General features: G+C 42.5%; 1 protein-coding gene across 1 annotated transcript in view; it reads left to right on the top strand.

The window, feature by feature from the left end:
* The window catches only part of HMCN1 (hemicentin 1), a 414,107-nt gene that overhangs the window by 90,916 nt on the left and 295,932 nt on the right, over positions 1-27,259 (top strand). The window contains 2 exon segments of the mRNA XM_049777571.1: positions 6,995-7,153; positions 9,836-9,958. Coding sequence (XP_049633528.1) covers positions 6,995-7,153; positions 9,836-9,958 — 282 coding nt within the window.

Here is a 27,259-nt window from a genome sequence, read left to right as displayed (position 1 = left end):
CTACTCAGAGGACCATGGTCCATTGGAACACAGGTGAAGTGGAAGTTTTGGGAGGCTCCATCTGACCAAGGCACTTCATCTTCTGATGCATGATTTTTCCACCCCATGGAAGAATCCAGAACTGCACCCTTGGGGGTGTATACTGCTTTCTTGCTTGGGGTCTGGATGCTAACCCAGAATTCTCTGGTGCTTTGGTTAGGACTCCCCAAACTTTTTTTTTTTTTGGATGGGCCACCTGGCTGTACTCAAGGGCTTCCTCCTGCCTAGGTGCTCAGGAGTCATTCCTGGTATTGCTTGGGGGGATTGAACCTGGTTGGCTTGCAAAGCCCCGCAACTTCCAAGCTTGTTTGGGGATCACTGAGCTCTTGCTCAGGGCAGGCTTCCTTCCGAGTGATATGTTCAGTCTGGGAAAGGTTCTGTCCAATCCTCCCTCTGTTCTCTGAGCACCTGAGCTCAGCCCTGCTCCAAGCCTGCTCCGCCATCTGGTGCTTGCTTGGTGTAAATTCTAAAGGAGACTCTGCTTTCCACCTGATTTTGTTGGCATGGTTGAGCTCTCACCAATACCTATAGAGCCGGAGATTGGTTGCTGGGTTTGCCTAGCCTCTGAGTTTCATTGCTCAGGTCTGCAGAACAAGCACAAGTGAAGTCAAGGAGCTGTTGCAGTGAAGTGAGTAGTGGACCCTCACCTTATCCAACAGCACAGGGAGCTGTCCTCAGTTGAGGGTGAGGATTGCCAGGCTCAGAGCAGTTCTTTTGGCTTTGCTTTTCTGCTTGCTTTCAGCAAAGCCCATTTGGCAAGCAATGGTGTCCCTTGCAACTCAGTGAAAAAGGGAGGAGTGGGATAGGAGAAGGGAGATGGTCTTGGGGTGTCCCTGAGATTTCTCCTCAGTTCTCTGGGCTGCCTTTGATAAATGTTTGCCGAATTCGTCTTGCACCAATACCTCATTTCTCTCTAGCTCACTCGGGTTGAAAGGTTCAGTTTATTTTAGAGTCTCTCCCACCCCACCCTGTATTTAGAGAAGATAGTGCAGCTTACTGTCTGATTACTCCCTTGGCCAAGCGATTTCAACTCATTCTTCTTTAATCTTGCTTTCCAGGAATTACTGCTCCTGAGCCCAATTACTGTTGAAATTTGGTGGTGGCAGCATTTCCTTCCCGCCTTTAATTCCAGGAGCAGTTACAAGGCCGGGGTGGGAGCTTCTGGTTCGCCTGTGGACATTTGTGTAGTTGGAAGTGTTTTTGGCAAGCTAGTCAACTGAGGCCATCAGTAGATGCAGCAAGATAAAATGAATCTCAGAATACAGAGCAAAAGGAGTAAGAATATGCCGGTAGCTCAGGCTGAGTGGAAAAGTGTTCTTGAATGGGGTTCGGGTCATCGTACCATCTCTTCCATCTCTGCCCTCCCCTCCTTCTTTCTTCCCTTTTCCCTCCCTCTTCTTTTTTTCCCTCTCTCCTTTTCTTCCTCCCTCCCCCTGCTTTCCCTCCTTCCTTTCCTCCTTCCCTCCTTTTTTCCTTCCCTCTCTCCCTTCCTCCTTCGCTTCCTCCATCCCTCCCTCCCTTTCAACCTACTTGTCACCTTTGGTAACTTCTTTTGGTGATGGCTGACTACCCTGTACTAACTCCAACCATAGATTCCATTCTTTTTTTTTTTTTTTTTTTTTTTTTTTTGGTTTTTGGGCCACACCCGGTAACGCTCAGGGGTTACTCCTGGCTATGCGCTCAGAAGTCGCTCCTGGCTTGGGGGACCATATGGGACGCCGGGGGATCGAACCGCGGTCCGTCTCCTAGGCTAGCGCAGGTAAGGCAGGCACCTTACCTCGAGCGCCACCGCCCGGCCCCATAGATTCCATTCTAAAATTAGAAACTTTGGGGCTGGAGTGATGGCACAATGGATATAGGGCATTGAGTTTGACCCCTGGCATCCTATATTGGTTCCCTGAGCCAGCCAATGATTTTTGAGTGCAGAACCAGGAGTAATTCCTGATGAGCACCACTGGGTGTGGTATAGTTCACTGGGTAATAAGTACACCAGGTATTTAGTTTACTGGGTTTGAACTACAAATACCAAAACCAAACCAAACAAATGAAGTTATAAATTTCTCCACCAGAAATGTTTTACAGGATATTTTTATATATTTTTCCTGGTGTTCAGGTCATAGCTGAAAAGATTAAAGAACTGTTTTTATTTCTTGTTCCCTCAGCTGTCCTGGGGGACAGAGAATACTCTCAGGTATTTGGGGATCATGAGGTCCTGATGATCATGAGATCATTAGTAAGCCCTGAGCATCTCGGAGTGTGTTCTCCTGAATAACCATAAGGTTAGTTGCTAATTTGGGAAATGCCGCATCATTCCTCCAGGTTTTAGCTCAGTCCCTGCCACTAATTGAAGGCTCCCATTTCTCTGTTTCTTCCCTGGTATATTTGCTCTTTTTCTTTCTTGGAAGCCATATGTTGTAGATATAATAAAATTAGAATTTGCAAATACAGAGTTCATATGCATATAAAAAACTTAAGCTTTGTTTTATAGACTTTTTTCCTTTATTTATGGGCCCTATCCAGGGATGATCCAGGGTTATTCTTGGCTGTCTGCTCAGGATTTACTCCTGGCTGTGCTCAGGGGACTCTAGTGGGGTGCTGGGATCAAACCCAGGCTGGCCTACTGTAAGGCAAGTGCCCTCCTTTCTGTACAGAACTGACCAACCCCATCTGTGAATACATTTAGACTAAGTCATGACTTGATAGATTTTTGGGCCAAACTATAGCCTGATGCCTAATCCTTAGTAAATTAAAGCCCCTTGAATTTTGTTTCAAATAACATCTGTCAGGAAACAAAGTTTGTGGAATGCATTTAGATCAAAGCATCAGCCCTAAAAGAAGAACAGTCTAGATATATCCCTAAACCAAATGCTTCTTTGCCACACAGCTCCATAAATATGTGGAAGTCACACACATACATATGTTCAATGATTTGTTTAACTCAAATATCCAGAATATTGGTTCAACATGTCAAGTAATAGGAAAACTACTACTTCCTCAGTTTTTAATTTAAATTTTAATTCATTTGGATCTTGAACAGTGGTACCGTGGGAAGGGTGCTTCCCTTACATGCTTCCAACCCAGTTTTAGCTTCAGTCCCCCATGTAGTTCCCAAATCCCTATTAGGAGTAAGCCCTGCGTATCACTAGATGTGGTCCGATAAACAACAAAGAAAAAAATTTTTTTCTAGGGCTGGAGGAATATATCACACAGTGGTAGGGCGTTTGCCACAAGGCCATCCGGGTTCAATCCCCAGCATTCCATATGGTCCCTCAAGCCTGCCAGGAGTGATTCCTGAATCCAGAACCAGGAGTAATTCCTCCCACCCCTCATTTCCCCCCCAATTCTTTTAATAAAAAAGAACATCTAGTTTCTCCCTTCCACTAGCCAGATTTCAAAAGTCAGTCACTTCCTGAAGCTGGTTTGTGGCTACTAGGTAGGTGATAATTGAAAGTATATTCTTTACAAATTCTCTTAATAGTTTTTATGATTAAAAAGCATTAAAATACTAAACTCAAATTGCAGAGGAAATGTTTATGAAGTACTGTATATACTTTCTTTTTTTTCAAATACAAATAAACAAAGTTCTCTTTTGAGGAACCTAAGATCACAAATATGATTGAGAAATAGTTTAATAATGACTTACTAATTAGTAAGTACTAATTAGTACTGACTTTTGTTTATTTGTTTTGGGCCACACCTGGCTCTGCACTCAGTGATAACTCCTGGTAGGTTGGTTGGGGGGAACCATATAAGTTGTCAGAGAGTAAACCCAGTTGACTGCATGAAAGGCAAGCACTCTACCCACTTATTATTTATTGGTTTTTAACTTAAAGTTCATCACTAAGTGCTTTAAGTAGAAGGGAAATGATGTAAAAGACACCATACTATATGGAGGAATGAAGTTTTATTTCCGGGAACAACTAGTAAAACCAGACGATTGCAGTATGTTCTTTTTTTGTAAACGTGAAAACTGGTGCTTTTGGGAGATTTATTTTGGGGCCATACTCAGAGACTGCAGGCTTACTAACTCTACACCCAGGAATCACTCCTAGCAGGGCTCAGGGGGCCAGATAGAATGCTGGGAATCGAATGCAACTCACCCACATGCCAGGCAATTGCCCTCCTCGTTATTGTCTTACTGCTCTGGCCCCAGCCACCTTTTTCTTCAAAAGACTCCTTGATGAAGAAGGTAACTGGGCCAGACATGCAGGTACTATCCAGAATGAGTTTCTAACACATACTTGATGCAGTATGTCTCAGTATCCACATGATCCTTTCTGCGACATGACATCTCCATGAAGGGCTGCTTTGAGATTTCCTACTAGATCTTCCAATATAAGTACAAGGTTTTATGCTAGAGAATCTTTCAAGAAATACAAGGCATGTCTCTCACCTCAACTCTATTTGGGAAAATCTTAGTGGCGTTAGAGCTATCAGCACATTACCTCTTTCTTCCTTCTGGGGGTTCACTACAATCAACCTCATCTGCTTATGGGAGACTCATATTTTACCCATGTGCCCAACTCAGGAGAGTCTCTTAGCTTCAATATCTGCAGATTGATCTCACAAATATGGAGTTAAAACTGCTTTATTCATTGAAAGTAAAGTCTCTGCCAGCCCATTTTCAATGCCTGTTATTTTTTGGTGTATTTTGGGGGCCACACACAGCAGAGCTCAAGTGGGAGACCATCAATTTTGGGGATCAAACAGTTTCCTGCATCCAAAGTCTGAGCTCTATTTTTTTGAATTTTATCACTCTGTCTAGTCAAAGCATGATTTTTGGGGTGGTAGTAGCTGAATTTAAGCTTTAGGGTAAGTTAAGGAGGTGACTCAACGGGAACAATGAATCTGTATTCTTTTCCAGAGATCTCTGTGGTCTATAGATCCTGCTCCTGGTTCTATGTTTCGGATAAATAAAGATGCCCATAGGATTCCTCAAATACATTTGAACACCAGCCAAATGGCCCTAGGACAGTCTTTTACTCTTCAAGTGGCTGCCCGTCATTCTTGTCATTCCTAGCTTGCATCTCTGGAGATTTCCTAGCTCTTGTAATTTTTGGCTCAGAGACAGAAGTCTCTGCTTAGTCCTCTGATACTGAGTGACAGTTAGCAAAATGCGACTTATTTGTCTGTCAAGTTCCAAGCCACGGAGCTGGATTGTGCGCCTGGCGTCTGGACAAGTGTGTCTGGAACTGGTGGTTTTTGTTTTCTCACATGCTCAGTTATGTAATGACCAGATGAGAAAACAGTGGTGTTTGTGTTTGGCGATGGAGATGCAAGTGGGATCATTGGTTTATGTAGAAACTCTAATCTTCCCCTTTTGGAGGCCTTTTTAGAGAAGTCACCATAATGTTTTCCACAGAGACTGAACAAATTGCAGAGTTCCAAACAATGGATGAAGGTTTCTTTCTCACCACATTTCCTACCAGCACCAATTATATCTAGTATTTTGGTTCTCATTGTGGGGAGATACTACCTCACATGACTTAAGTTTACATTTTCCTGTTAATAAGTGACAATTAGCACTCCAGCCACTTTTTTATTTTTATTTTTTACAATTTTTAAATCTATTATTTTTTTCAATGATCAGAATTGCCTTTATGGATACCTCACTCCATTAATTCAAAATCTGCTATGACTTTTTTTTTTGTTTTTTGGGCCACACCCAGCGGTGCTCAGGAGTTACTCCTGCTATCTGCTCAGAAATAGCTTCTGGCAGGCATGGGGGACCATATGGGACTCCGGGATTCGAACCAACCACCTTAGGTTCTGGGTCGGCTGTTTGCAAGGTAAACACCGCTGTGCTCTCTCCGGCCCCGTGCTATGATTTTTTTAATTAATTTTTTTTATTAAAGCACCATGATTTACAAAGTTTTTCATAGTTGAGTTTTATAAATACAATGTTCCAGAACCAAATTCCATCACCAGTGTCAACCTCACTCCACCAATGTTTCCAACCTATTATCCTCACAGGTGCCTTTTAAAGTTTGGTTGTTCAAATTTGGATCTCATGATTTCTGACTCTGTCAATTGGATATTTAGTTCTATCATTCCTTAGCAACCTCTAATGTGCCTGATCCTTCCTTTCCTCTGTCCCCCATTATTTCTCAGCTGTCTTTCTCCAAATCCATTCTTTCTTTTCCTCTCAAATACGATAGAGAGAATCTAACAAATATGTTTTCACAGGAAGAAAGGAGAGGGAAGTATCAAGTCAGAGAGTGCGGAAGACAGAACAGGATTTATGTCCCAACTATGTCCCATTTCCTAGCACTGCATGTATTCCCCCAGAACATTACTAGGCCTTGCTTTACTTGCCCTACTGACCAGAGCAGCAGCATATGCTGTGCCTGTATCTCTCATTGAATGGTCTCCTGGTTGTTGCACAGGCCCTGACCCCTAGTCACTGAAGTATAGCTTGGGACACTCCCCAAAATAGAAGAAAATATTAAAAAGCTGAGAGTTGACTGTGTTTTCTATCATGGAAGGTCTCTTTAAAGGAGTAGAAACTTGGAGTACAGGTGTAGCTGCAGGTGGGAATGAACCCTAGGAAGGACCAGGGGAAACTTGAGAACCAGGTTCTGGGCTGGGACTCAGTGTCTAGGCAGGTTAACTGGTGCTGGATTATTGAGGGTGAGTGAGAAAAGGAAGGTTCATTACCTGGGAGAACTGGGTTGCAGAAGGCACCAAAAAAATCACAATGAGTTATGTCTCCTGAGCCATGCTAATGGGTAGATTAAGACTTTTGCTGTGAGGATAGGTGCGTCCTACCTTATATCACCTACTCTTGTCCCCCTCTCCTTAGAGCCCAAGTCTTGATTCAGTGTCCCATTGACAGATGGTCCAAGGGAAACAACAGCAACTTGAGGCAACTTGCCACAAGTGAAATATCCTTTGTGTGTATGTGTGTATGTGCTGATGAAATGAACACCTTCCTCCCCACTCTGCTTTCCCACAGGGAGGGGGCGATTGCCCAGAAATGAGTATCGGAGCAATCAAAATCGCCTTAGAGATTTCTCTTCCCGGCTCCTTCATCTATGTCTTCACGGATGCCCGGTCCAAGGACTATCGGCTCACTCATGAGGTGCTTCAACTCATTCAGCAGAAACAGTCCCAGGTAAGCATGGTCAACCTAGAAGGATCTCAGCAAGCCCAACTCTAAAGATATCATCTGCTTTGTTCATTATTCTCTCTGATAGATCCCTACCATTCTTTAGTTTTGTTTTTGGGACACATCCAGTAGGCTTCATCAGGGGTTACTCCTGGTTCTGTGCTCAGGAATCACCCCTTCTGGCCGTGAGGGACTGACTACTTAGGATGCTGGAGATAGAACCTGGACCGGCCATGTGCAAGGCAGATGCCCTCCTTGCTGTGCTATTATTTATCTATAAAGGTGCTTTCTTATGGTTATGTATTTTTATTTTATTTGTGTGTGAAACCACTTTAATCTTTTCCTTTATTGGCTTCTTTATCTTTTTTAATTGACTCACCATGAATTACAACATTACAACATTCATGGTTAAGTTTTAGGGGTACAGTGTTCCAACACCAGTGTCCGGTTCCTTCCACCAGTGTCCCAAGTGTCCTTCCAGGATCCCCACCCCAGTCTGCCTCTATGGCGGACATTCCCCCTACCTCCCCACCTACTTGTCTTAGTGTTCCCTTCCCTGTTGGAGTGATCCTCCAGTCCCTCTCCCACTGGCAAACATACCTACTGAAGATTACTTCTTTTGCCCTTCCTTTCCATTGCCTTTGAGATGCTCTTTCATGGAAACCGATCGAAGCTGCATATGCTCTTTGCATAGGGCATGAGGCTCAAGTTGCCTCCTTCCATGCCAGACAAGAAATATTTTGCAGGGCCGGTGAGGTGGCGCTAGAGGTAAGGTGTCTGCCTTGCAAGCGCTAGCCAAGGAAGGACCACAGTTCGATCCCCCGGCGTCCCATATGGTCCCCCCAAGCCAGGGGAAATTTCTGAGTGCTTAGCTAGAAATATTTTGCTGGTGGGTGTTTCTATCTATCTGAACTTTAGTAGTGATCAAAGCACAGACCTAACCCAGAAGATGTCAGTTTCAAATGTTATCTCCTAAATAAGTAGTTCTCATATCCTGACTTGCATGACTGCTTGTGGGAGACACTAGTTCAGGTTCAGCTTCTCTGGTGATTTTTGCAGTATCTTCACTGCCTCCCACCTTCACAGCCTCTTTCTTTCTTTCTTTCTTTCTTTCTTTCTTTCTTTCTTTCTTTCTTTCTTTCTTTCTTTCTTTCTTTCTTTCTTTCTTTCTTTCTTTCTTTCTTTCTTTTTTCTTTCTTTCTTTCTTTCTTTCTTTCTTTCTTTCTTTCTTTCTTTCTTCTTCCTTCCTTCCTTCCTTCCTTCCTTCCTTCCTTCCTTCCTTCCTTCCTTCCTTCCTTCCTTCCTTCCTTCCTTCCTTCCTTCCTTCTTCTTTCTTTCTTCCTTCCTTCCTTCTTTATTTCCCTTTCGTTTCCTTCCTTCCTTCCTTCCTTCCTTCCTTCCTTCCTTCCTTCCTTCCTTCCTTCCTTCCTTCCTTCCTTCCTTCTTTCCCTTTCGTTTCCTTCCTTCCTTCCTTCTTTCTTTCCCTTTCGTTTCCTTCCTTCCTTCCTTCTTTCTTTCCCTTTCGTTTCCTTCCTTCCTTCCTTCCTTCCTTCCTTCCTTCCTTCCTTCCTTCCTTCCTTCCTTCCTTCCTTCCTTCCTTCCTTCCTTCCTTCCTTCCTTCCTTCCTTCCTTCCTTCCTTCCTTCCTCCCTCCCTCCCTCCCTCCCTCCCTCCCTCCCTCCCTCCCTCCCTCCCTGCTATGTGCTCAGAAATCGCTTCTGGCTTGGAGGACCATATGGGACGCTGGAGATAGAACCTTGGTCCATCCTAGGTCAGCAGCGTGCAAGGCAAACATCATACCGCTGCACCACTGCTCCGACCGATCACAGCTTCTTTCTGAGATTTCTGGGCTTCCGCCTATTCTGATCTTGTCCAGGGAAAGTGGAAAATATCCAAACTGGTGGAGATTCTGAGAACCTGAGTTCTTGAGTCCAAAAAATCCAGAGACTAATGGAGTTGCAGCTATTTCTTGAAGAACTTTGAGAGTTTTGGATGCTGCACTGTTCTTGGCTTGGCCTTCCTGGCCTTGGTCAGTGCTGCTCTCTTACTGATTCTATTCCTCAAAGTTCACGGTGGTCTCTTGCCAGTTTTTTTCTCATGAAGCCCATCACTGTCTACTTGGTCTGTAGCCAGGGCTCTGAGGCCACTCCAGGCCATTCTCCCCGCAGCCCTTTGTTCAGTTGACTTACTCGGTTCTCTGGCCACATGTGTTTTGGACAAGAACTTCAACCTCCTGCCATATGTCCGGGTAGGGGTATGAAGTCCAAGAGAAGGTTGTCTGACCTTTTCTAGCATCCATTTATCCCACCACTACTCCCATGTCCATGATTTATTTTGACCCCTTTGGCTAGTGAGATTTGAAAGGATTAAAAAATATTCACTGGATTCCTAGTGCCCCTCCTCAACCCTCTGAGAAGTAGTCAAGATTGCTTGAGACCAGTCCGTGAACTGGAAGAATTTTTCTACTGCTGGTCACATGTTCAGAGATGATCATCTGGAATGGAATGAACCTCTGGATCTTCCACCACATGTCTGATAACATGGAAGAGAAGTGCTCTTGTCCATGATAGGTCCATAGACATCTGCATTTTTTTGGCATGTACAATGTTACCACATACTTCTCACTTGTTCAATGGCATGCCAGCTTCTTGAAAGAGCTCTAACTGTTCTCCCTTTGCAAAAACTACAGGTGGTCTTCGTGCTGACGGGAGATTGTGATGACAGGAACCATATTGGGTACAAGGTCTATGAGGAAATCGCCTCGACCAGTTCTGGCCAAGTGTTTCATCTGGATAAAAAGCAAGTGAATGAGGTTAGTATAATACTGTGCTCTTCTTTACCTCTCACTTCCTCACCAGGAACAGTTTTCTGGCTGATGTAGATTGTGGCATATTTGATTTTTAAAAAACGGCCGGGCGAGCAATAGTATAGTGGATATGGTCTTGTGTATGTTTGATCCCCAACACCATACAGGGTTCCCTGAGCACCTCCAGGTGTGATCCCTGAGCACAGAACTTAGATTAAGCCCTGAGCACTGCTGAGGGTGGCTCTAAAACTAAAGTACTGAATGGAACCATTCACCCTGCCTTCCCCCCAAACTCTTTTAGCTACAGGGAACTCAAGGTATACAATTAATATAGAGACACAGAGCTAGACTGGGTAGTGGCTTTGTGATTATATAGTGCTTTACTGATAAATTATTTAGTGTAAATGTTATTAAAATTAAAAAAAATTAGGGGAGTTGAAATTTTTTTTGTTGTTGTTCTTGTTTAGTGAGGAAAGTACTTTGGATATTTGACTAGTAAAAAAACAAACAAACCCAGTTTTGATTCCTTTGAGGTCTAGGTCTTGGAGCATTTTGCCTGTGTAGGGCTTTATAGGGGCTTTATAGATTTATAGGTTTTACAGGGCTTTATAGATTTATAGGCTTCATAGGATTTTCAATGGGCGTTATAGATTCAGGACTTATCTAAGGGTATTGGATTGCCTGTTGAAGTAGAATGTGATGGTTAGTTGTCCAGTAATGTAATGAAGTTTGATTTCTGAGATGAAAAGTAAACAACTTTATAGAGCTATCTAAAAATGTTTGTCATAAACTCTGTAACAGAAGAAACATCTTTCTAAAATAATGTTTGAAATCTATTGAATTGACAAAATTATTTTGTTTTTGTTGTTATATGTATCATTATGAGACTCAAACTTTACATATTCATTTCCTTTTTTTGTTTTGTTTTGTTTTGTTTTGGTTTGTTTTTTGGGCCACACCCGGTGGTGCTCAGGGGTTACTCCTGGTTGTCTGCTCAGAAATAGTTCCTGGCAGGCACGGGGAACCATATGGGACACCGGGATTCGAACCAACCACCTTTGGTCCTGGATCGGCTGCTTGCAAGGCAAACTCCACTGTGCTATCTCTCTGGGCCCACTTGTTCATTTCTCTGCCCCCCATTTAACACTTTAATACCAGCACTGAATTTGTGTTTATTAAGCCATGTCCACTGTGGACCACTGGTGGTCCACACTTGACTTGCAGCAATGTGTTAAACTTCCTGCAACATACCAGTACAAAAAGTAAGGTTTTACACACCGAGTCTAGTTTGATCTCCAGCATCATGTATAGTTTCCCTGCATTGACAGAAGTGATACCTGAGCTCAGAACTGGAGAAAGCCTTAAGTTCACCTGACCCTCCAAATAAAATGAAAAACAGACAAAAAATAAGATTTTATGTGGGCATAATGTGCATTTGACTGATATGGTCATTGTACCTTAGCCAAATTTTATAAATTCATGTTATTCTCGTTTGCATCTTGAATGAAATGGTCCAATAAATCCCTTATACTAGAGAATACTTATGCTATTGTAGTGGAAATTTACATATAGGTATGTGTGAATATGTATGTTACAATATTATGGAATAAAATAATCCCCAAATAGTATTTTTAATTAACAACCTCTCCTCCTATTTTTTTTAAATAACACTATGTTTTATTAACATAAAATACAGGTTATTTTCAACCAACTTGTTTTTTCCTTAGAGGAAATGGTCTTGAGGATTTGAGTCCTTATGGTGTCTAGAGCTTTGCTTTTGAAATGTCTTTGCGGGGCAACCAACAGTAGGAAATGCCCTGCCAATTACTGAACAGAACTTTGGTTCTGAATTGGGGAATTGGAGTGAAGGGTCTGAGGAAGAGAGAAGTTCTCTCTAGAAACCTGGATTTTGGTTTCATAGCATAGACATGTGAGACTGATGCTTGCGTTTGTTTGATCCTGGAATTATGAAAGGTCCTTAGGAAAAGATTTAGTATCAGCCACAAGAGCAGCAAAAATAAGGAAAGGCTTCAATCTCACCAGCTCAGGAGAACTGAGTCTGTAGGTTGGAGGTAGCAGTGGTGGTCTGAAGAAGGATGATTTAAAAGAAGCTTCTAGGAGGATGAGGAGACATGGAGGCACATGAAAGCACATTTCTTTTTTTTTTTTTTTCTTTTTGTTTTCTGGGTCATACCGAGCAGCGATCAGTGCTCAGGGTTTACTCCTGGCTCTACGCTCAGAAATCGCCCCTGGCAGGCTCAGGGCACACACGGGATCTGGGATTCGAACCACCGTCCTTCTGCATGCAAGGCAAACGCACTACCTCCAGAAAGCACATTTCTTGTAGTCTTTGTGATTGAGAACAGTGCAGAGATTTCCAGTACAAAGTGGGTGGTGGTTTAAGATAAATCAGAGAATCCCAGAGTTAGGCTAGAACACAATGTGTCCTGAGACCCTTAAACTCGCATTTTTTAAACCCTAGTATCCAGAAAAACTTGACAATGTGATTTATTAGACTCTACCAAACTTCTTGCTTTCATTTATTAAAGAAGATGTGTGCCTTTGATTTGAACAAATTTGACATCTCGACGCAAATTGATTGACCAACGGTTTGTGGCCGTTTCTGGACCTGGAGTGAAATGGCGTCTTCTGAGTCACAAAGATAGACCCTGCCTGCCAGTCTGTTGTCTCAGTTTCTTTAGTGTTTGGTTGATTGACAAATACTTGGCATAAATTTAGAATTCTTTTTAGTTGTAGGTTACAGCAGAATGTCACACCTACTTGCTGGTTTGTGGAGCATATGGCCTCTCCCCATCCCAAACCCTCAGAGCCTCGAGCTACTCTGATGTGTAAAGTTAGCTCTAGCAGAATAAGATGAAAGCATTAAGTCTTGTGTTAATAATAGAGTACTTTTTACAAAGGTTTGGAGTTTATCAAAATAAAGTCATAATTGATCTATCAAAGTAGCAAATCTAACCCCCTTGTCAACTGGTTTGGGAAAACCCTCCCATCTACTGTGGACTACCTAGGCTCTAGAAGCATTATTATGGGATGTCTTAGAAAAGTGGGGGGGGGGGGGTGTACCAGCTAAAGGAAAGCCTCCTGTTCCATAGAAATATGGAGAAAGACCATGCAGCTATCACTTCTCTCTGAATGGGAATGCTTAAGAGAAAGAAAACCTTCATTTGTCTATCAAGCCATTTCCAGTGGAAAAGGAGAGAGTTGACTATTTAAGGACATGAACAAAGTCCTAAAAAAATGAAGTGATAATCTTTACCCAATCTGTGGAAATATTAAGACCCAGGCAACAAAGAACCTTTAGATTTGGAGGTGGCTGCATGGATTTCTGCTTGGGTCTACTCCCTTTCACTGGCATGGGAAAGTAAGAAATCCAAATACCTCGCTGAGGTGTGGAGTGACACAAACCCCTTTCTGCAGTTTAGGCTGCACATTTACAACCAGTGAGCTTGTGAATGATGAGGACTTCACCAGGCTTTTCTTTCATTTACTCTATTCCTTGTTGCCCTCCATTTGTATTTTTCTACTCACCTTGCAAAGAAGGTGAGACTGTGTTTTCTCTGCAATTGGGAACTGAAGTGTGCCTGACAGTTGTGGGGCATTGGAAAGGGCTGAAGGAAATGTGGGTCTTCTTTGGGTTTACCTAAGTGCATAAGAAAGACGAAGTGGAGAGCTCTGAGCTTACTTTTTTGAGGGGGAGGGTTTGGGTCACACCTGGTGGCATTCAGGGGTTACTTTTGGCTCTGAGCTCAGAAATCCTTCCTGGTAGGCATGGGGGAGTATATCGGATGCCGGGATTTGAACCACCGTCCATCTTGGATCAGCTGTGTGCAAGGCAAATGCCCTACCCCTGTGCTATCTCTCTGGCCCCATCTGAGCTTATTTTTTAATTAATTTATTTATTTGGTTTGGGGCCACAACTAGTGGTACTCAAGGATCTCTCCCGATTGGGCTCCAGAGACCCTACATAGTGCTTGGGAATGGAACTTTACCCACTTTTAAACACTGTATTATCCTCCAGTCCCCTGAATTCATACTTTAAAATGAGTGCCTTTACATCCAAATGCAACAGAAGAGACTATCTTGGTTCCAGTGCTTCTTTCTCTAGTTTGATGCTTAGGTGGACCAATTGTCCCTTTGACTATGAACTATGGTTACCCAGCTACCTAGTTTATCCTGCCAGTTTACCCTGAGGGTGCCGTCCAGGAGTTTAATCTGGTCAGTGAAACCAGAGTACTTTTTATTTCTTTCAGTCATTTCTTGATTTGTTTTGGGGAACTCCTTAGGGATTGTTTTGTATTTATTTGCCTTTGGGCTACATACCTAATGGTGCTCAAGGCTTGCTCCTGGCTCTATACTCAGGATCAGTTCTAGTGGGATTAGAGGACCATATGGGGTGCCAGATATGGAACCCAGGTCAGCAGTGTGCAAGGCAAAAATACTCCCTGCTGTAATATTACTCTGGCCTTATGGGCCATCTCCTCCCCACTCTCCACTCCCACTTATTTCTTTGTATGTCTAGTGATTTGAGACTGTAAGCTATACATTATTAATCTTTTATTGTTGAGTGATGGAGTTGATAGGATGTTTTTCTTGCATGTGGCCAACCTGGGTTCAATTCTCAGGACCCCATCTAGTTCCCTGAACACTACCAGGAGTAAATCCTGAGTGCAGAGCCAGCAGTAACCGTAAAGCTCACTGGGTGTGACTCAAACACAAAACAAAAGTTCTTTAAAGAAAATTTATTCTAGGGGCTAGAGATAGAGTTCAAGAGATAAGGCACTTGCTTTGGCTGTTGTCCTGGCTCCAATCCTCGTACCACATAGGTCTCTTGAGCACCACCAGGGTCGGCTTCTGAGCAAAGAGCCAGGAATATCGCCCCGAGCACCCCCACGCATGGCCAGAACACCCTCAAATGGATTCAAGTTGTCTTTTTTTTTTTTGCTGTGCTGGCAAAACCATGCATTATGGCCTGGGTGCATTATTCCATATCATGCAATTAAGAGACCACATTCTATTTCAGTCTCTTTTACAGCCTTGGGATCATACTACAAAAATCTGTCCCTTGGAAGTCTACCCTTTTTTAAATGAAAAAGGGTGCTTCGGTATTTCTAACATGACTGCAGTCTGTCTAACTAAACACTGATAATTCATCTTTGACAGATAAACTATTATTAAAACCACACCCTTTGAACCCCTGTTTTGTGGAGCAAAGCACTTTACTCAATATTCTCCACCTTCTTATTAAAAATACAATTATGAATACTTGAGACCTTGAGCTCTGAGTATTCTGTTGGAAAAAGAACTGTAGATGGAGAAAAAGAAGAAACAGAAAGTGCATTTGAAACAAGGAGGATGGATAAGGAAAGTTGCATTTTAATGAGTTAGAAGGAATCGCTTTAAAAGGTTGGAGACATTTATTTCCTACTTGAAATCTCTTCATTTATATCTTCCTCCAAGTACACTTTAAGACAGCCTATCTTAAGGGCTTTCTACAATAACCCAAATCCTAAAGGGTTTTTTTTTTTTTTTGTTTTTGTTTTTTTTTTAAATTTTCTTTCCTGTCTCATCTCTGAAGTTTTGTTTAGGAAAAGCTTCACAGAGACACCTTGTGGAATGACTTGCCTGGTACTTTCTTTCTGCTTCTTGGACTCTAGCCCACTGCTTTGCCTTTGCCTGACAGCAAAAATTCCTGCTTCTAGTTTCCCCGTCCAGTCCAGAAAGATAAGCAGCTTCACATATCATTTCCATCACATCTGGCTCCTGTTCGAACCTCCCTCTCTCGCCCTGCCAGTTGAGTGACATCCAAATGGTTCAGGTTGGAATTTCAAGCCCTTTTGAATCTGGTCTATCTTTGGCTTCCAGCTCTCTCTCTCTCTCTCTCTCTCTCTCTCTCTCTCTCTCTCTCTCTCTCTCTCTCTCTCTCTCTCTCTCTCTCTCTCTCTCTGTCTCTCTGTCTCTGTCTCTCTCTCTCTCTCCCTCCCTCCCTCCCTCCCTCCCTCTCTCTTTCTCATTCTCCATTTCCTACTTCAATGAGTCTCCTTTCTGCCTATAGGGCTTATTGATGCTTTCGCCTGCCATAACTTTACCCTCTCCCCCTCATCCTTTAGTCCCTGTCTTTCCCACTTGTGAGCGCGGTTGTTGATCCCACTCAGTACAGGAAGTTCTCATTAGGGTCCTGCCATGCAGGCACTATTGGTCTTAATGTTAGCACTGTCTGTATTGACAAGTTTCTCATCTCTCCTAAGAGGAGATTTCCTTTGTGCTGCATGAAAGAATTGCAACTTTCACTGTAGAGTTGAGCTTTTAAAGAGTTAACAGATGTATTATTGCTTTAAACTTTCAAATGGTTTCCTGAGCAATATGTTGTTGGCATTATTACCAATTTCACTATCATAAACTTCTTAATCCCAACACCTCATCTATTTTTGGGAATACCTTAAATTCCTGGTACACACTTGAGCTTCTTGAATTTAATTAGTGAAATTTTATAGTGGCTCTGCACTCAGGAATCACTCGTGGCAGCTTGGGAGACCATATGGGATTCTGGGAATCAAACCCGGGTCAGCTGCATGCAAGGCAAGCACCCTATCCACTGTGTTATTGCTCTGGCCTCTGTTATTTTTCTAATGTATTTATGTTTTGAAAATGAGAAACTTTCCAAGTATTATATATACATAATAAATGCATATTTATGAATTATAGTGAATATAAACAGAGATTTATGTTTTCATGAACTCAGCATGCCCTATATAGCTAACATGACTGATAAAATATCCAGAACCCAAGAGAATATTTTAAAACCACCTTTGTCACAGGATTATTACCATTATCCTGACCCCAAAGAGTAGAGTTTGATTGGGCATGCTAATCCTTTCTAGGAATGAAATAGTCTGGGACATTCCATTGAGTGGAATATCTTTTTTTTCCCTCTGCCTATTCACATAATTCTTTAATATTTGAACGAGGTTGAGAATTTTTTTTAATATATAAATATTTAAGCACCATGATTTCAAGCATGTTTGTAGTTGGGTTTCAGTCATAAACAGAATACTTCCCTTCACCAGTGCAACATTCCCACCACCAGTGCTCTGCCTCCTCCCTCGCCCCTGCCTGTATTCGAGACAGGCATTCTACTTCTCTCATTCTTTAACATTATCATGCTAGTTGTTAGTGTAATTATTTCTCTAATAGCGTTCACCACTCTTTGTGGTGAGCTCCAAATTGTGAGCCAGTCCTTCCGGCCCATCCAGCCCTTTGGGCCTTATTACAGTAATGTCTAATTTTTTTTAAAACCCATAGATGACTGAGACTATTCTATGTCTATCTCTCTCCCTCTGACTTACTTTACTCAGCATAATAGATTTCATGTACCTACATATATAGGAAAATTTCATGACATTAGTTATTTTTGTCAAAATGTTGCCAATAGTTGTAGGTCCTTTCCCCCCGAATCTCTGTGCCATAGATATACCATAATCTCTTTATCCATTCCATTGTAGAAGTGGAACTGGGTGATTTCCAGTTTCGATATAATGCAAATAATGCTACTCTTTTTGTTGTTGTTGTTGTTGTTGTTATGTTTTGGGATCACACTCGGTGGTGCTCAGGGGTTACTCCTGGCTCTGTGCTCAGAAATCACTTCTGGCAGGCTCGGGGGACCATATGAGATGCCGGGATGCAAACCACCATCTGTCCTGGGTTGGCTGCATGCAAGGCAAACTCCCTACCACTGTGCTATCTCTTTGGCCCCAATAGTGCTACTCTTGCCATTCAAACACATGATTTTTGTTGTACGGTAAATATCCATTGCTATAGGTAAAGTAGTTGGAGCAGGAATACAGGATCATAGATGATAAATGTGCCTTCAGTAAATGCTACCAAGCTGTCTTCTAGAGTTGAGGCAAAGTTATAGTCCTTCCTTAAAATTTTTTTCAGCCAGGGGGGCCAGAGAGATAGCATGAAGGTAAGGTGTTTGCCTAGCATCCAGAAGGTCAGTGGTTCAAATCCCAGCATATGATCCCCCAAGCCTGCCAGGAGTGATTTCTGAGCTCAGAGCCAGGAGTAACCCCTGAGAGCTGTTGGGTGTGACCCAAAAACAAAAAAAAAAAAACAAAAAAAAAAAAACAAAAAAAAGAAAAAAAAAAGAAAAAAAATTTTCCAGCCTTTTCACATCTTCATCAATAATTGGTGCTTTTTATTTCTTTTTACTCTTTTTTTTGCACTCCTTTTTTTTTCACTTTGCTTTTTTTTTTTAACTCTGGTGGATTATATGGTCTTATTATTATTATCTTTGAATAGATCAAAAGACTTTCAGGGACTGGAGAGAGAGCACAGCGGTAGGGCATTCGTCTTGCAAGCAGCCGATCCAGGATGGACCATGGTTCGAATCCTGGCATCCCATATGATCCCCCATGCCTGCAGAAGTGGTTTTTGAGTGCAGAGTCAAGAGTAACCCTGAGTGCCATTGGTTGTGACCCCCTGCCCCCTCCCCCCAAAAAAGACTTTCATCAGAGTTTTTGGATTTTTCTTTAGAAATGTGACAGCTATTGAATATAAGGGATGAAGGCTAAACTCTAAGGATCCACATGAAAATAATTACTGGAGTTATTACCATTTCTCATTTTGGATATTTCCTTGACTCTAGTTCAAAGCACTTGTATGACTAATAGTCACTGTAATTTGGACTCTTTCTGGTGACATATTTCTGGTGATACTTAACTATAATCATTCCTGTCTTTATGGAAATTTGCTGACGATGTCATCATTTAGTCTCCAGGGTTATGCTCTAAATCCTGAGCTCGACTTGGTTATGACAATTCCTGAGAGTTAACTTCATTAATGTTTTATTGATGGCTTCTTTTGATGACTCTTATTTGTTAGCTGTTTTTTATTTTGGGGGGGGGGTCACTCCTGGCAATGTTTAGTGGTTACTCCTGGCTCTGTATTCAGGAATCACTCTTGGTGATGCTTGGGGTCCCCGTGGAACACCAGGGATTTAACCCTAGCTGGCCACGTGCAAGGCAAGCACCTTCTCTGCTTTACTACCTCTCTTGCCCCAGTTGTTCATTATAAAGTCTGTGATTAATACTTGATTAATTACTGGACAAAGTTAGAAACCAAACATTGCAACTATTGTCTACTAGGAATTTATTTGCCAATGAAAAACCATACAATGAAATCTGTACATTAAATCTCCAGTGGATTAATGTTTGTCATTGATTTTTTTCATATGTTCCAAAATATTTTATGGGCTTAACGTCTTAGATAATGAGCCTGTAATTTCATTTCTAGGCCCTCTGTTTGCTGAGAGAAGCATTGTGGTCACTTTTCTTGCCAAACTCCTTTCTTGCTCATGCTCAGGCCAAGTTGTTTGCTTTCTTACTGAATCATAAAGCTGTATTTTTTAATTGCTTTAAAAGTCAGAGGTGCTGACTTCATTAGATGTTAGCTCCAGAAGTTTGACCAGATTGTGTCTAATTACCATAAAAATTAATTATGGCTGGGAAATGAGAAAGGTGTAGTCTGCTAATGACAATGTCCCATTGACCAAAGGAAGGCCTTGGGATACAAAACAACCTAGAGGCATGTGTAATGCTTTCCCAATCCTTGATTCATTTCCCTTTAGTGCTTCTGTGGTCTAGACACCCCAAGTGCTAAGTTTTGCCAGCCTGTGATGAACTGACTGCAAGAAACTCATTCTGTGGGAGTTTTGGGTGAAGAATCTCTCATTTGGCATCGAGCCTCTTCTCCCAGAAGGCAGGATACTGGTAGTTCATGAGCTGCATTAACTCGGTCTCCTCATTTGAGCACTTCATAGCCCGGTTGAGTGAATTTTAAATTGTGAATCCACGAATTTTTATGCCATGGTTTTTGTATTTCCAGATGTCTCCTAGCTATTGAGTTCATACCAAAGAGTCCCAAATTTTTGTTCAAATAAGGAGGGTATAGAGCTGCCTGTATAGTGTGATTACAATTTCAGTACTGTGTGTTTGCACACACATACACATATGTACACTTGCAGGCAGACAAAAGTGAGAAAAAAAGGACAAAAGACTAGAATTATGTACAGATAAAACAACAACTGGTGTTATTTTCTCCCAGTTATTTAACAATAAAAAACTTTAACATAGAGCTTGAAAATAAAAATGCTGTATCACTTAAGTAAAGATATTATTAAAAATATTGTATCAAAAGACTTAATTTTTGCTAGGTATAATTAATAATGGCCAGATATTTAGATCTTTTGAATCTTTTATCCCACTGAACTTCTGTGTTCTGGAATGGATGAAAAAATTGGGATTGTTCTCATTGTGCAGTAGCTCTGTTGGCCAACCATTCAGAATACAACATTTGCAGTCCATTTGCAGCCATTCTGTGGTAGTGCAGGAATCCAAAACGAGTGAGCTTGCCTGCTATTCAAATCTAAGGGCTTACTGAAATGTGAGAGCATTTCCTCAATTTTTTGAAGCCTGATTGCTTAAAATAAGTAGCGTATTTTGTCTTTGTAGAAATCTTCAAGTGTATGTTGCAGTTGAGCATTTTCCATGATTTTCTAGATGACGGAGGTAGTTGCATTTTAACGTAAGAAATCTTGAATCTCATCCTCCTTTGTTATTTCAATTCATGGCGAAAGAGCATCATAACCCTGGACCAGTCTGAAAATCTGCTGAATCCTGTTGGACACCTGGAAGTCCTTTGCACTCCCGCTTCCCATCTCCAGTATTTCCCTGACCCTCCACATCTACCACCCAGTTCTTTCAGAATGCTCCTTGCTCTATTGTGCATTTCCTGTATGAGGTTCTTTCCTGGCTCAGACTCAACTTCAGGGGAGAAGACTTGTAAGACAGGGCAAGTGAGGACATTCCTACTTTGCATCCTCAACTCTTCCCACTGGGCATTGCTAGAACCATTCAGAGGGGCCCATCACTGCTTTTGCCATTGCTTTTGAACTTGCTCTTCTTTGTTTTTCTGGTTCTTTTTCTCTGCTTGTCCCTGGGCCACCTTAATTAATTCAAACGTGTGTGGTTTGCAAATAAACCTGCAGTGTACCTTCTTTGGTGCCAACACCCCGACTTGAGCTCTTATCACTGCACTGCTCAAGTCCTGCATGTTGACTTTATAACTACATCTTTTGACTTCAACTCAATGGAAAAATCTCTATTTTTAGGTCACATTCATGCTACTGTATCTTCCATTGGTTATAATGTGTGGGGATTAGATAGAAAAAGTATTTGCGGGCCCGGAGAGATAGCACAGCTGCGTTTGCCTTGCAAGCAGCCGATCCAGGACCTAAGGTGGTTGGTTCAAATCCCGGTGTCCCATATGGTCCCCCGTGCCTGCCAGGAGCTATTTCTGAGCAGACAGCCAGGAGTAACCCCTGAGCACCGCCGGGTATGGCCCAAAAACCAAAAAAAAAAAAAAAAAAAAGTATTTGCACCCAGTATCCTAGTAGACTGTGAGCCTAGGGGCTTTTGTTCTTTTGGTCATTCTTGAAGGTGCTCTAGGGCTGCTCCTGGCTTAGTGCTCAGAGGTCACTTTTCTGCAGTGCTAGGTTGGAATTTTGGTCTTCCATATGCAAACCCTGTGCTCTCTGGCTCAAAAGGCTTTCTGAATTGTATTGGAACTTGGTTGATTTTCTTATAATAATAATTTTTATTTTGACCAAAGTGGATAACAAATTTTTCAGAGTAATATTTTAGGTACACATTGCCATTGAATCAGGGGAATTCTCACCAACCGAAGTTGTCCTCCCTCCACCCTCGTTCCCAGCATGCATCCCATATCCCCCTCCCTTACCCCCCAGGCTGCTAGTGTAAGTGGTTTCCTGTGTGTCTAGCTTGTTGTAGATTGGGTATCGATTCTGTTGTCATTGGCTTTGGATTTGGTGGAACTTGGTTGATTTTTATCACATACCAACTGTTTTTAGTCCTTTGTCCAGTTGCCTGCTTGGTCTTCTGAGGAGCCTGATTTTCTCCTCCTTAGTCCTCAGTTCCTTTCTTTCCGTCCCATCTCTCAATTCCTGATTTGAACCATTGTTTCCAGTGGAGTGGTAATTTAGTTGTGCAAACTAATAAAGTTTGATTGAAAGGGAGCTCCACAGTATTTGGCAAATGCTGAGCATTCACTTATATTATTGTTGATATTCAAGCAAACTTCAGCTTGGGACAGAAATGGGGAATCCTTGCTGGAACTTAGTGGGACTTTGGGAAGAATTTCTGAAATTAACGTTCCTAAAACTTAGGTGCTAAGTGCCAGGTATGAAAACTGTACCATGTGGAAATGGTGCTGTCTCTAGAAGAATTTCTTTATTATGGCTTCTCTGACAACTTCAAGTCAACATTATTTTGTATTTTTATGCCTTGTGGAAACTCTGGGATAAGTAACTGGTCTGAGAAGAGCTTCCAATTCCCTTTTCCTTGAATAAAGCTCTCTAGGGTGACATACTGCCTCCAGCTTCTAGTCTTGGGGTCTGCTATTACATGGTTTGAAAATAACGGAAAAGACATGAGATCATTTGAAATTGACTTGAAAATTGGGGCCAGGATGTTGCTCAGCAGGGGAGCTCTTGCCCCCTCTGTGTGAGGCTCTGGGTTTGATCCCTGGCACTGCCAAACCAGTCAATGCATGATGAAATCCAACCAGCCAGGGCCGGGCGGTGGCGCTCGAGGTAAGGTGCCTGCCTTGCTTGCGCTAGCCTTGGACGGACCGCGGTTCGATCTCCCGGCGTCCCATATGGTCCCCCAAGCCAGGAGCGACTTCTGAGCGCATAGCCAGGAGTAACCCCTGAGCGTCACCGGGTGTGGCCCAAAAACCAAAAAAAAAAAAAAAAAAAAAAGAAATCCAACCAGCCAGCCTCAGAGTGTGCACGCACACGCATTCATACACACACATAAACACACACATACCTTTACTGCAGTCTGTATGACCCAGAGTCCATGATATATGCCTGTAATGTACCACTGAGTCAAATTACAGAATGTACAAACCAGTGTGGATTTCAGTCACCAAGGAATCTGGGGGCACATGAGTGATTAAGGGAAACTAGCCTTCCAGGTTCTGAAAGTGGGGTGTGGTGGGGCACCCTTAAGTTGACTTCTGTTTGGTCCTGTGTCTCTGGTTAAGGACAGGAAGTGGGACTGATACACTGCAAGGTGTTCTCTTTTTCTGATAGAATGTTGCTGTTGGGAGGTGGGTTTAGAGAGGTTGATGCTGGTAAGTGGTTTCATGCGTCTCAGTCACTTCCTCTTTCTAGAGCCCATATCACTGCACACAGCAGTCTAGTGAATTACATCCTGTGTGTTCTTATGAGCCAAGTTGCACATTGAAGATTTCAGAAACATGTCAAAGCACTTAAACATCAATGTCAGTGGGTTTCTGCAGTCTCTGAGCCACCCAAGCTCAAAATTGAGTTTTCTTCCTTCCCCTTCTTATTTCTTCCTCCCTTTCTCCCCCAACCTTTCCTCCTTCCTGCTCTCTGCTTGGGGGTCAGGTGTTTGGGGGACCATGTGCTGCCTGACCTTCCAAATAAACATGCACACAGTACTTCCAATTGTGATTTCTCTTTCCCTCCCCTCCTCCCCTTCCCTCCCTTCTCCTCCTCCCCTCCCCTCCCCTCCCCTCCCCTCCCCTCCCCTCTTCCTCTCCCCTCCCCTCCTCTTCTTCCCTCCCCTCCTCCCCTCCCCTCCTCCCCTTCCCTCCCCTCCTCCCGTCCCCTCTCCTCCCCTCTCCTCTCCTATCCTCTCCTTCCCTGCCTGTCTCTTTCCTTTCCTTCCCTGCCCATCTCTTCCCTTTCCTTCCCATCCCTTCTTTCTTCTTCCCCTTTCTTCCCTTTCTTTCACTTCCCTTTTCCCTCCTCTTAAGTCCCCTCCTCTCCCTCCCTCTACCTTCCTTTCTCTTTATCTTTCCCTCCCTCTGCTCTTTTTCCTTTCCCTCCCCTTCTCTTCCTTTCTCTTCCCTTCCCTTCCCTTTTTCTTTTTTTAACCTATTTAGGGGATCAAAAATTTTCTTGTGAGGAATAATACAAATGGTCACGCAAAGAACTCCACTCTGCGTTAGAATATTCCAGTGGCTGAGAGCATGTGATTATAGTTCTGTGTCATTTTTCAGAACTTTTTATCTCTATTCACTAGCATTATAAGTCATTTTACAAATGTTGTCTATTTAGGCACTAGGAATAAGGCTCAGCATTACAGGACTTGGCTTTGCATATATGGACTCCTGGATTTGATTCTAATAACTGTTAAATAAAACCCAGCAATTTACTATTTAAGAGGGATCTTAAGTGGCTGTAGTCAAAAGGTGAAATGCTTTAAAATCTATAAATTTCTTTTTTTTTTTTTTTTTTTTTTGTGGTTTTTGGGTCACACCCGGCAGTGCTCAGGGGTTCCTCCTGGCTCCATGCTCAGAAATTGCTCCTGGCAGGCACGGGGGACCATATGGGACGCCGGGATTCGAACCGATGACCTTCTGCATGAAAGGCAAACGCCTTACCTCCATGCTATCTCTCCGGCCCCTAAAATCTATAAATTTCTTAGCACAGGACCTAGCACGTAAATGATATTTCAGTGGCAGTGACTAAACCCTTTCCCATAGGATTTGGATTTCAGAATAAGTTTTCCTTCTGTTTCTTTTCCCGCATGTGGATAATTGCCTTCACAGCTTCATGCAAGTATTTTTTTCCCCTCAAGAAATAAGTTCTTCACCCAAAACCGATTCTCAACTAACATTGAGTTCTTAAACTCAGTCGACAGTTATTCCTGGGAAAGAGCTTGCTCATTTTCACGAGTTATGTCCTGTGAGTGGATCTCTTTGGATTTTTCTGTGTCAAGTATCAATCAATCAGGTCATCTTATGTTTAGTTTTTCTTCCTGTAAAAGGGCACGAGGAAGCAAAAGTTTCTACTTTTTTTTTTTTGTTTTTTTTTTTTTTTTGGCCACACCCGTTTGATGCTCAGGGGTTATTCCTGGCTAAGTGCTCAGAAATTGCCCCTGGCTTGGAGGAACCATATGGGACGCGGGGGGGGGGGGGGATCGAACCGAGGTCCTTCCTTGGCTAGCGCTTGCAAGGCAGACACTTTACCTCTAGCACCACCTCACCGGCCCCAGTTTCTACTTTTAAAAGTCATGAATTATACCTTTGTTTGTGTGTGTTATGTTTGTATATGGAGGGTTTGTCCTAAACAGTATAATTGTGTGGGAATGGAGGATATCAAGGTTCCATGTTTAGACCTATGTGGGAGTTCTTTGTTCCAGAGGTGCAGAGGAATGCTAGGGCCACAACTGGTAATGCATAAGTGACTATGCAGTGCTGGGGATTGAACTTGAAGCCTCTGCAACAAGGTACTAGTCTTACCTTGGAGCTGCTTCTTCAGCCTGATCCAGATTTATTTTAGTAGCAGAGGGTGCTGAATGGAACTTATCATTCTTCCTTATTTATTCAAAGGCTTTAAACACTTTTGAAAAGAGGCCTTTACCCACTTAGGAAAGGAGCAATTCTTTTGCAGATTGAATTAGCTCAGGTTCATATACTCTGGCCCATACTCTGTTTTTTAAGTAAGATGCTTAGATACTTAAGCCTAATATTTTGCTTAGCAGCAGAGAACTAGAAGCTTCTCTGGAGAAGCAATGGGATCCCAGTGAAGTTCCTGGTGTAAAACTCCTCTTCTGGCTTCTTTACACAATCTGCCAATCTGACAGTTCTCATAGCATAGCTTTGTGAGCATGTATATGTTGGTGCCCATGAACATATATATGACTGAACATGTTAGCTAGAAAAAGGGTAACTTGAATAGTACTTTAGTCCTCCCTCAACTAAGGGTTGGTTTGCTACTCTTACAAAAAACCCTGAGGTTAGTCTGAGCTTTTTCTTTGCACCCACAAGTACAAAATACTAGGTACCCCCTCACCTATTGTATATAGTTGATATCTATGTAAATGAATAGGTGGGACTATGAATTGATGTATCTTTGGATTTGTTTTGGGAACACATCTGGCAGGGCTTGCGGGACCATATGGGTTTCTGTCTCTAGCCCCTGAACTTCCTCTTTCCGCCATTTTTCCTGGGTCTTAAATCAATCCATCTCCCATGGAGGTATTAGAATTGACTCTGTCTCTTGCACAATATTGTTCCTTCCTGCCAATGTATTTGAGATTTTGTAAGGAAGACCAACTATGCAGATTCCTGACTGGTTATACATTCTCTTGACCATTTTGATTTCCTGTCACTCACCACAACAAGGATATTCTGGGTAAATTCATCTCGATGGGATTTGTTCCATTAAATATAATGTTCAAGAAAAGAATTCCATGGAAAAATGCCCATCCATCAATATTTGAGTTTTTTGATTGCTTGGTTTGATTTGGGACCACATTTGACAGTGCTTAGGGCTCTGCACTCAGATATCACTTCTGTCCGGGCTTGGGGGCCCTATGGGATGTCAGGGATCAAACCCAGGTTGACCACTGTAAAATCACCCCACACAATCCTGGGTGAACAAATATGAATCAGGGTCACACATGAAATAATTCAAGGTATAATCTAACAGATCACATGCTAGGCAGGTGTCTTACCTTTTGTTCTATCTCTCTGGCTCTTTCTTCCAGCATTTGATGTGAAGAGCCAAGTTCAAAAGAGTGAACTTTGATGTTCCACAGTGAGAACCTCATAAGGGGTTATAGGCTTGAGAGTTGGACCAAAGCCTTTAAATACAGAGAAGCAAAATGGCAGATGTTCCTTGATAACAGTTTCTGTGGAGGGTTGTGGGATTTGTAAGGGAGATAAAATACAAGTGAAATCAACAGGAAAATCTCCAGCTTCAAAGCATCTTCAGTGTGAGAAAAACTAACAAACAAGAACTTGCAATAAGGCCAGAGCAATAGTACAACGGGGAAGGCATTTGCCGTGCATTTTGCTGATCCAGGTTTGATCCCAGATACCACACATGGCCCCTGAAGCACCACCAGGTGTGACCCCTGAATAAAGAATCAGAAGTAAGTCCTGAGCACTGCCAGGTATGGCCCAATCACCCCCCCAAACACACACCAATCTCAAAGAATGGGAGGAAACACTCACACCTTACATTTCTGACAAAGAGCAAAAGATGTATGAAGTCACTCCCAAACCCAACCAAAAAACTAACTGCCCTACCAAAAAAAGGGGAGAAGATAGACACTGCTCCAAAACTGCTGTAGAGACAGCCAGCAGGCCAGAAAACAACAACAACAAAGCATGTTCTTTGTTATTGCTGTTGTTATTGTTATATTTGACCCACATCTGCAGCACTCAGAA

Source organism: Suncus etruscus, chromosome 7 (genome assembly GCF_024139225.1).
Source record: "Suncus etruscus isolate mSunEtr1 chromosome 7, mSunEtr1.pri.cur, whole genome shotgun sequence".
Taxonomy (NCBI): domain Eukaryota; kingdom Metazoa; phylum Chordata; class Mammalia; order Eulipotyphla; family Soricidae; genus Suncus; species Suncus etruscus.
This window is presented reverse-complemented; position numbering and strand designations above follow the sequence as displayed.